The sequence below is a fragment of the Chenopodium album genome, chromosome 3 (genome assembly GCF_948465745.1).
Source record: "Chenopodium album chromosome 3, dcCheAlbu1.1, whole genome shotgun sequence".
Lineage (NCBI taxonomy): Eukaryota > Viridiplantae > Streptophyta > Magnoliopsida > Caryophyllales > Amaranthaceae > Chenopodium > Chenopodium album.
This window is the reverse complement of record NC_137836.1, coordinates 40,070,151-40,079,883: the sequence shown is the minus strand read 5'-3', so window position 1 is coordinate 40,079,883 and position 9,733 is coordinate 40,070,151. Positions and strand designations below refer to the sequence as shown.

The 9,733-nt window shown below is 32.2% G+C and overlaps 2 protein-coding genes across 2 annotated transcripts; both read left to right on the top strand.

Annotated features, from left to right (window-relative positions):
- Positions 1-7,878: 7,878 nt before the first annotated feature.
- On the top strand, positions 7,879-8,672 carry LOC145625042 (uncharacterized). Its single transcript, XM_081678123.1, has 2 exons — positions 7,879-8,002; positions 8,110-8,672. The coding sequence occupies exons 1-2, from the start codon at positions 7,879-7,881 to the stop codon at positions 8,670-8,672; spliced, it is 687 nt and encodes a 228-aa protein (XP_081534249.1).
- Positions 8,673-8,730: 58 nt separating this feature from the next.
- On the top strand, positions 8,731-9,258 carry LOC145625041 (ATP-dependent DNA helicase PIF1-like). The gene has a single exon (XM_081678122.1). The coding sequence runs from the start codon at positions 8,731-8,733 to the stop codon at positions 9,256-9,258; it is 528 nt and encodes a 175-aa protein (XP_081534248.1).
- The last annotated feature ends 475 nt before the right edge of the window (positions 9,259-9,733 follow it).

The window sequence follows — 9,733 nt, the reverse complement described above, 5'->3', positions numbered from 1 at the left end:
GGTGTATTTTTTTCTAATTATGTTATTTTTTCGATTTTAGTTTGTTGGTTTTCTTGGACATGTTATTTGTTTGTTTGATTTTGAAATTTAGATATGGTGTTATTTTCCGGAAATGTCATCAAGAGTTGTTTACTTTTGTTGACTTTTGTTGACTTCCTTCATTTTCATTCATATAATTGTGGTTTATGTGATTAATAAAGTTGTGATTAATAAAGTGGTGAAGTGGACATGTATTGCATTGTGTAATACATTATGAAAGAAATAGCTTTTAGCTTGTTTTAAGGCATGTGTTTTTTGGGTGGGTTAGGTATTTTTTTTAAAAAAAATAAATTAAAAAGAAAAAGGCTATGAAAGAATTCCATTTTCTAATTTTTTGTTGCATGCAAAATTTTAAGTAATTGAAGCACTTCCAATCACGATTTCTGTTGGAATATTTTTAGGTATTTTTTAAGCATTTAGTAGTTTATGAAGTTGATTAATGCAAAATTAATGGGTGTAATTTCTTCTAATTATGATATTTTTTCGAATTTAGTTTGTGGGATTACTTGTACATGTTATTTGTTTGTTTGATTTTGAAATTTTGATATGGTTTTATTTTAGTTCTTGATATACTAAATTTGATTTTGCATGCAAGCATATTTATGGGTGATATTTTTATATATTATGTTATTTGTTTGTGTTTAGTGTGTGTGCAAATTTTTTGGGTGAAATTTTTGTAATTATGTTGTTTTTTCGAATTTAGTTTGTGGGTTTACTTGGACATGTTATTTTTTTGTTTGATTTTGAAATTTTGATATGGTTTTAATTTAGTTCTTGAGATACTATGTTTGTTTTTGCATGCAAGCATATTTATGGGTGTATTTTTTGTTAGTTATGTTGTTTGTTTAATTTTATTGTGTGGGTCTACCTGCATATATTGTTTGTTTGTTTGATTTTGATGTTTTTAGATTGTTTTAATTTATAGTTATTTTTACAATTTTAGTTTGTGGGTTTACTTGGACATGTTATGGTTTTGTTTCATTTGAGATATCAAATGTGTAATTTACTAATTATGTTGTTTGATTTTAGTGTGTGAGTCAACTGTTTTTTGCATGCAAGCATATTTATGGGTTTAATTTTTGCTAATTATGTTATTTGTTTAATTTTAGAGTGTTATTCTACTTGCATGTATTGATTGTTTGTTTGATTTTGATGTTTTAAGATGGTTTTATTTTGTAGTTATTTTTACAATTTAAGTTTGTGGGTTTACTTGGACATGCTGTGGTTTTATTTCATCAATTTTAGTTTTGTTCAATTTTAGTGAGTGATTCTACTTACATATATTGTTTGTTTGTTTGATTTTGATGTTTTTAGATGGTTTTATTTTATATAAGCATATTTTCGAGTAAAAATATTTTGGATACTAAGTGTTTAATTATTTTTTTTGCATGCAAGCAAATTTGTAGGTGTAGTCTTTATTGAGCTTTTATAGTTGGCATGCATGTATGTTGTTGAGCTGTAATTTTTTTTGAGCTTTTAAAGTTGTCATGCGTATATGTGGTTGAAAGTTTTTGTTTTATTTTTTAAAAATTGTAGTGTGATAGTGTTTTGAGTATAAGATTCATGTTTTGAGGGTAGCACAAGTGAGAGTGATACGAGTTTGAGATTCGTTATTTTGATTGGTTTATATTGATAAGAGCTTGAGATGGTTTACAAATTCTAAATTGTTGCTTGCAGTTTATGTGAAGTTTGTGGGTTGAATTGAGGTTAGCATTATGTATTATAAAGTTTCGGTTAACAATGCTTATTGGTCAGTTGGTAGCTGGTTTATATGGTTTGGGTGTTAAGTGATTGATCTCTGGTGTCTGTAGTTGCATTTAAACTAGGCTGAATTTAGTCTGAACTTGTTGATTGTACGTGAATTACAGGTTATGGATGCTCCGCTCACACAAGTAGTGATATCATTTCGTCCTTTGTTGAAGCAAATTACCAGATGTTTGGATTTCCCTAATCCAGAATACCAATATCTCAATCTCCGAAAAAGCATTGCTTGTGTGGCTATAAGGATAAAAAATAATGTTGTTCCTACTGTTTATCTTGGTGGAGATACGGATAATATAGATGAATCGTGTGAAATTGCAGCTAAAAAGGTTGTGTATGATCTTATAAAATGATATGACATAGTTGTTGAAGATGTTACTGCTTTACATAAACAAATGTATGAACGTTGTGGACAATTGTATGGTTACAAGAAAGAGGAATTGGAGGCGATTGAAAAAGGAAAATCAAAGGTTTATTTTCATGGAGATATTTCTACTGAAATTGGTCATAATCAAAGAAAAGTTGTTGTAGATTTCCTTAAGGTGTTGAGGTCTATTTTCAGATGTGTTGATGTAAAATGCACTCCAATTGAAATTATTGAACAATTCCTAAATCAATATGTTTCTTGGTTTACCATCATTCACCATAGGAACAGTTCAGGATTTAGGTGTTTGTTCAGTGAATTTTGTTTGAGTCAGGCTGCAGCTAAGCAAGACCTAGCTAGAAAAGCTGTTGATTATCTCATTGATGTGTGTAATTTTGAAATAGTGGATGCTAATTATAGGGCAACGACATGTAGGTTTGATGCTTTGTTATGTGTTCTGGAGCAGGAAAGTTATTTAAGTGCAAAGGAACGTGTGTTGGGTGTTAAAGAACAACTGGAACCTACTTCAAGTCTTGTAGAGCAGGATTGCGTGGTTCCTGTTGGAGAGGATTTCCAAGCACCAATGCCTAATCCACCTGTTATAGCTTTCAATAAGATTGAACTTAAGTCTCAAGTTGCAGAATCATTTGCTATTTCTGATTCTAGCATTGATGAAATCCCAAAGGAGGCAGAGTCAGAAGATTTACATGGACGTTTAAAGCGTGTGAGGCATTTAAAGGATTAGATGTTTTAGTTTTAGCTTGGAGTTGAAGGAGTGTTAACTGCTCACTGTTTGGTCTTTTGTTATTGAATGATTCAACTAGGATAGTTTTTTTGTTGGAGCAAGAAATTGAAGTTGTTTAGCTTTTGTATGCTGCACATGATAATTTTTTGTGATGCTTGTGCATTGGACTCTCTAAAGTAAACAGTTAGATAGGAGTTTGTATTAAAGAAATTGGCTATGTGATGGTTGTAATAGATTATATATAATTAATGACAATGAATTTTTTTGTGTTTTTTGCTCTAATCTTCCTGTTTTCAATTACTTGCTGTTTGTTATCTTGCTTTATGCAGTTTTAAAGCTTATGGTATGTCTTGTTATGAAAATACAGATTACTTAGATCACGAGCTTTGTGTGGTAAAAAAATAGTTAACTGATACAACAACGCTTGCAAAGACAACGTATCGTGGAATTTGCAAAGAACAACAGGATATGGGTGAGTTTTTTCATGTATCTAACAAAATTTAGATTTAGGAAAGATTCATTTATAGTACAATGATTTGAGGGTAATAGTTTACTAAATTAACGCTGATCACTAATTGACTAGATCGATTATTACAAGCATCAACGAATTCAAAAAAATACAGAAGTAAACGTCAAAGAGGGTTAGAAAGTGGATGTGATGATGTAGAGGCTGGTAATGAGTCCAAGAAAAAATCAAGGAAAAAAATTCAAGTGACAAGTAATTTTAAAACTCTTATTTGTAGTAAACATATTTTATATTCAGTTGCATTGATGTGGAGATAATTGCTTATAAATTTGGTGTTCAGTATTAATAAGCACCTTCATCGACAAGAAGATACACCAATAACCGCCTTATAGATTTGGAGAGAGGATGTAGTGATCGAATGCAAAGGTACTTAGAGGTTGAATACTTTGGTGTAATAGAAAAGTTTATTAAATTTTGCTATGTTTTTGTTATTGATTTATGTTCTTAAACTAAAACTCAAAATTTGTACAGGAGCAATCTAATGAAAATTCTGGAAAAGAAAAAGGGAGCACAATTGAAGTGTCAAGTAATTAAAGTGTCATTTTTAGGGAATTTCTACATGTTTTTACATAATAAATGTATTAATGTAAAAAAAAAATATTTGAAATTTCATTGATCACATTTTTTACAGATGGTCTTGTTTCAAAAACTAGGGAAAGAGTTTTAGTTCAGGTTTTTGCATTACCTACAGCTCAACTGACAGGTAATTTTAGTGGCTCATTGTTGATGTTGCAAATTTATTGTATATTCAATTGAATTGATGTGGAGATAATTGCTTATAAATTTGATGTTCATTATTAATAAGCACCTTCATCAATAAGAAGATACACTAGTAGCCGCCTTATGGATTTGGAGAGAGGATGTAGTGATCGAATGCAAAGGTACTTAGAGGTTGAATACTTTGGTGTTATAAAAAAATTTATTAAATTTTGCTATGTTTTTGTTATTGATTTATGTTCTTAAACTAAAACTTAATATGTGTTTTTGTAATTTTATTTTAAAGGTTACAAGAGCAATCTAATGAAAATTCTGGAAAAGAAAGAGGGAGCACAATTGAAGTGTCAAGTAAATACAGTGTCATTTATTGGAAACTTCTACATGTTTTTACATAATAAATGTATTAATGTTAAAAAAAAAGGTATTTGAAATTTCATTGATCACATTTTTTATAGATGGTCTTGTTTCAAAAACTGGTGAAAGAGTTTTAGTTCAGGTTTTTGTATTACCTGCAGTTCAACTGACAGTTAATTTTAGTGGCTCATTGTTGATGTTGCAAATTTTATATACAACTGGTTTGGAGCTTTTGGCTTTTGAAATTGATTTGATGTTTACTATTATAAACAGCTTCCTCAGCAAAGGATTACAAGAATAAACATCGTACAAATTTGGAGGGTGAATGTAGTGTTCAAAAATAAAGGTTTTTAAAGACTTTACGGTATATTATTGATATTTATTTTCATAGTTAGAATTTGACTGAATATGTGTTTCAAATACTGTCTTAAAGGTCAAAGGAACAATTTGATGCAAGTTTTCAAAATAAAGAAATCAGTAAAGTCCAAGCGATAAGTAATTTTTTTTTTTACTTTGTTGATATCGCAATTTTACAGTAAATATTTGTATTTTAAAACTCCTGAAATGAACATTGTTCATATTTTTCACAGGGGGATGTGTTACTCTAATTGGAAAAAAAAAATTCCTACTAAGTCTTATATGCTTCCTGCACCTACTTACTGTCATAGGTGTATGGCTAAAAAATTTGCTTTTGAATCACTTCACTTCTGTGTGATGATGGAGAAATCAGGATTGTTTTTAATGAGTACCCTTCACTGCTTGTGTGGTTATTAGCTTCTACAGATGAAGAAGCGAAACATTTCAGGAAGTATGTGCGATCGTATAATAATTTGTTCGCTTTCACTTCATTAGGAGGTGATCACAAATCTGAAACAAAGAATGGAATTTATGTTTTTAAGTTACATGGAAAGATTTATCATAATATTCCCTGTTTAGTTCCTGGAGAAAAAGGGCCACAATATATGCAATTGTACTTTTATGATGGACAACAGGAATTAGCTAATCGTGTAAAGTGTTTTTCTACATTAAGGGAAAATATTTTGGCTATGTTGATGGACATTACAAATCTGAATCCGTATGCCTGGTTCTTTCGAACTTTAAGGGGAGTTTTAATTAGTGATTTAACACAAATTCTGTTGAATAAGACTACAGTTCCAGATCAGCGTGTTTATAATGCTCCAACTTTGGATGAGGTTGCGGTTATTTGGCCAGAGAATACTTCTTCCAGTGAGTCTGAAAGTCCACACATATTAGTCACTGGTGTAAATGATTCTCCTCGTATGATCAAACACTATTATGGTTGCTATGATCCTTTACAGTATCCATTGCTATTTCCATATGGTGATTGTGGGTGGACTCAAGGTCTAAAGAAGATGTCTATGGGTGGAATACAGCAGTTACAGTCTCAGACAGATCCAGTTTCTTCTTGTAGTATACATACTACCGAAGAGTTGTTAGATGAAGAAGCTAGGCGTATGAGTTTATTCTTATTAAAGTATATTTGATTTTATATATGTCATATATATGCTTTTATTACTTATTTATTTCCTTTTTTTTCAAATATCGATTCATAGGTGCAAATGGAGGTTCATCCAAGGCAAATAAACATATTTCAGCTCGAGAATATTATGCATATAGACTTCAGTGTCGTCCGGGAAATTACTTGCTCAGAGCTGGAAGATGTTTTCAGCAATATATCGTTGATATGTATGTTAAGGTAGAGAATACACGCTTAGATTTTTTTCGAAGAAACCAACAGACAATAAGGGCTGATCTTTATCAGGGACTTCTTGATATCATAGACTGTGGAGAAGAATGTGCAGCAAATGTTGGAAAACGAGTATATTGCCTACGACATTTATAGGTGGTCCTCGAGATTTGAAGAAGAGATATCTGAATGTGATGTCATTAGTTTAGAGATTTGGCAAACCTGATTTATTTATAACTATGACATGCAATCCTAATTGGCCTGAAATTAAACAAGAACTTGTTGTTAGAGAAGAAGCACAAAATAGGCCAGATATTGTCTCAAGAGTTTTTAGAGAAAAGGTACTTGCTTTAAAACACTTAATCAGAAAGAAAATAAATATTTGGAGAAGTAGCTGTAATGATATATGTTATTGAATTCCAAAAAAGAGGTTTACCTCATGCTCATTTTCTCATTATTTTGAAATCAGAATTCAAAATAAAGACTCCTGATGACTTTGATAAGTTTTTTTGTGCTGAAATTCCATCTTCTGAGAATGGATATTTAAGAGAAATTGTGATCAAGCATATGATGCATGGTCCATGTGGTCATCTTAATCCAGAATGCCCTTGTATGAAACATAAAGAACGACGTGGACATTGTAAGTATGGTTATCCAAAGCAAAATTGTGAAGAAACTAAAAGTAATAGTGATGGATATCCTATGTATCGAAGGAGAGCTACGTCTGATATTGTTAAAGTTCGGGGTGTTGAAATGGATAATTCATAGGTGATTCCATATAATCCATATCTTTTAGAACATTTCAATTGTCATTTAAATGTTGAATTTTGTTCAACTATTGAAGCAGTGAAGTATCTGTATAAGTATGTTTACAAAGGACATGACAGGATATCATTCAATATTGTCCAGACAAAAGATGGAGTTCCTATGCAGGATGAAATTGAACAGTATCAATCAGGTCGATGGGTTTCACCATGTGAGGCTGCGTGGCGCCTTTTTGGTTTTGATTTATACGAAATGTATCCTCCGGTTTTACCTCTTCCTATTCACTTGCCTAACTCTCAGCTGATACAAATGAGACCTCATGAAAATCTTACGTCAATTGTTTCATATGATAAGCGTACTAGGACCTGTTTAACAGAGTTCTTTAAAATGAATTGTAAATCAGCTTTGGGAACTGGATGGCTATAAAATGAATTTTCAGAGCATTATCGGTGGGATTCATCAGATAAGATGTGGTATAAAAGAAAGAATAAGAAAATTCAGGTTGGAAGGTTAATATTTGTTGGACCTTCTAAAGGTGAAAGATACTATTTGCGGTTGCTGCTTCACAATGTCAGGAGTCCAAAGTAGTTTGAAGATCTACAAACAGTCAATGGTTACGTGTGTCACACTTTTCAGCAGGCAGCACTGAAGTTGGGATTAATGGAAGAGGATGATGCAATTAAGTTGTGCTTAACTGAAGGATGTGCCATTCAGATGCCTCATGTTATTCGAAAATTGTTTGCTACATTACTTATTTTCTGTCAGCCTAGCAATCCTTTGTCTTTGTGGTTGTTGAAATATTATGATTCATTTTCAGAGGATTTCCGACATAAACATCCTACAGATGCTGCAAGAGTGATATAGCTAACCATAAGATCAGTTGAGCGTTTGTTGAGTCAATGGAAAGTACGTTGAAAGCATTTGGGTTACATGATTTAGTAGAAGATGATGGTGATTTTATACATGTAACCAAAGACATAGAAGATGCATTGAATGCACCGATACCACCAGAATGTCTGGAATGTAAAGATAAGTTAAATCAGGCTCAATGAGTTGCATTTGATGTCATTATGGACATGTTACAAAAGGAAAGCCCGGTGCCTTTTTCATAGATGGTCCTGGTGGAACAGGGAAAACTTTTTTATATTATGCTCTATATGCAGAAATCAGATCAATGAATAAGATTGTTTTACCAATAGCCACTTCAAGTATTGCTGCAGCCAATATTCCTTCAGGTAGAACTCCACATTCACGGTTTCAAATCCCTTTAGATCCTTTAGGCTCTCTTGCTTGTAATGTTCTTAATCAGGGAAGTCTAGCTGGACTTCTAAGGGAAACAACGTTGATTATTTGGGATGAAGCTTCTATGGCAAAAAAGGAGAATATCGAATCCCTCGACTCACTACTCAGAGATATTTGTAGTTCAAGTGAATTATTTGGAGGCAAAATAGTAGTTTTTCGTGGGTATTTTAGACAAGTTCTTCCTATTGTTCCACGCAAAACACAGCGAGAGGCAGTCACTGCGAGTTTAGTCACTTCTGCTCTGTGGCCACAGCTGCTGAAGTTCAGGCTTACTGAAAACTTAAGAGCTAAAGATGATCTTGCATATGTCGCTTTTTTGTTGGCACTCGGAAATGGTGAATTGCAAAACACCGAGGATGCGTTTGTTAAGCTGCCACTGGAAATTTGTTAAGCCTTGTTATAATGGAGAAGCTGATGATGTACATCTAACAGATGTAGCATTTGCAGAAATGGATATGCTTCCATTCACCACAGATATTTTTACTACAAGAGCTATACTAACACCGATGAATGAGGATGTTGATACTATTAATTCAAGCTTGATTTGCAAATTCCCAGGTGAATCAGTAGTATATAAAAGCTATGACACAATGATTGATGAATATTGTGTCGTATATCCTACTGAATTTCTAAACAAGCTTTGTCCTGGTGGTATGAGTCCTCATGTGCTAGAGCTGAAAGTAAATAATCCTGTTATTATGTTAAGAAACATTCTGCCATCATCTGGCTTGTGTAATGGAACAAGACTAATATGTAAACGATTTTTTCGTAATCTCATCGAGTGTGTTATTGCTGTTGGACATAACAAAGGTCAGCATGTGTTGATTCTGAGAATATCTTTACGCCCATCAGACTCAGCAGGATATCCTTTTCAATTTCAGAGGAAACAGGTTCCTTTGAAACTTAGCTTTGCAATGACAATCAATAAAGCTCAGGGACAGACACTTAGTCAAGTTGTGGTCTTTCAACCACGATAATTTTTTTCACATGGACAATTGTATGTTGCGCTCTCTAGAGCTCGAAAATCAGCTAATGTCAGTGTAATAACTGAAGCTAACACTAAGCAACAAGATGTAACAAAGGTGAAAAATATAGTATCTTATGATATTCTTCGTTTGGCAGGAATCATCTAGCAGATTCAAAGGGTATGTTATCATCATTTTTTCATACATATTAGTTAGGAGATTGTGTATATTTTTTTATAACCATTTGAGAGATTATTTTAATTTATATATAACTACTGCTTGTTTTTCTATGTTTTTGCAGTAATGGAACATCTAGGAATTCAGCCAAAAGAGTAATGCCACATATTAGAATGTAAATGTAAATAGTGGAAAATTAGATATGTCCACATATTATTATAATGTAAATGTAAATAGTGGAAAATTAGATATGTTAATCTTATTTTCATTATCAAGGAAAAAAAGGAAAAAAAATAAAAAATAAAATAAA

Bases quoted from the DNA above. Each gene is read 5' to 3' on its own strand.
- LOC145625041 (XM_081678122.1), top strand. From the start codon at position 8,731: ATGGATATGCTTCCATTCACCACAGATATTTTTACTACAAGAGCTATA.
- LOC145625042 (XM_081678123.1), top strand. From the start codon at position 7,879: ATGGAAAGTACGTTGAAAGCATTTGGGTTACATGATTTAGTAGAAGAT. The intron at 8,003-8,109 runs GTAAAGATAAGT...CTGGTGGAACAG, and splicing joins ACCACCAGAATGTCTGGAAT to GGAAAACTTTTTTATATTAT.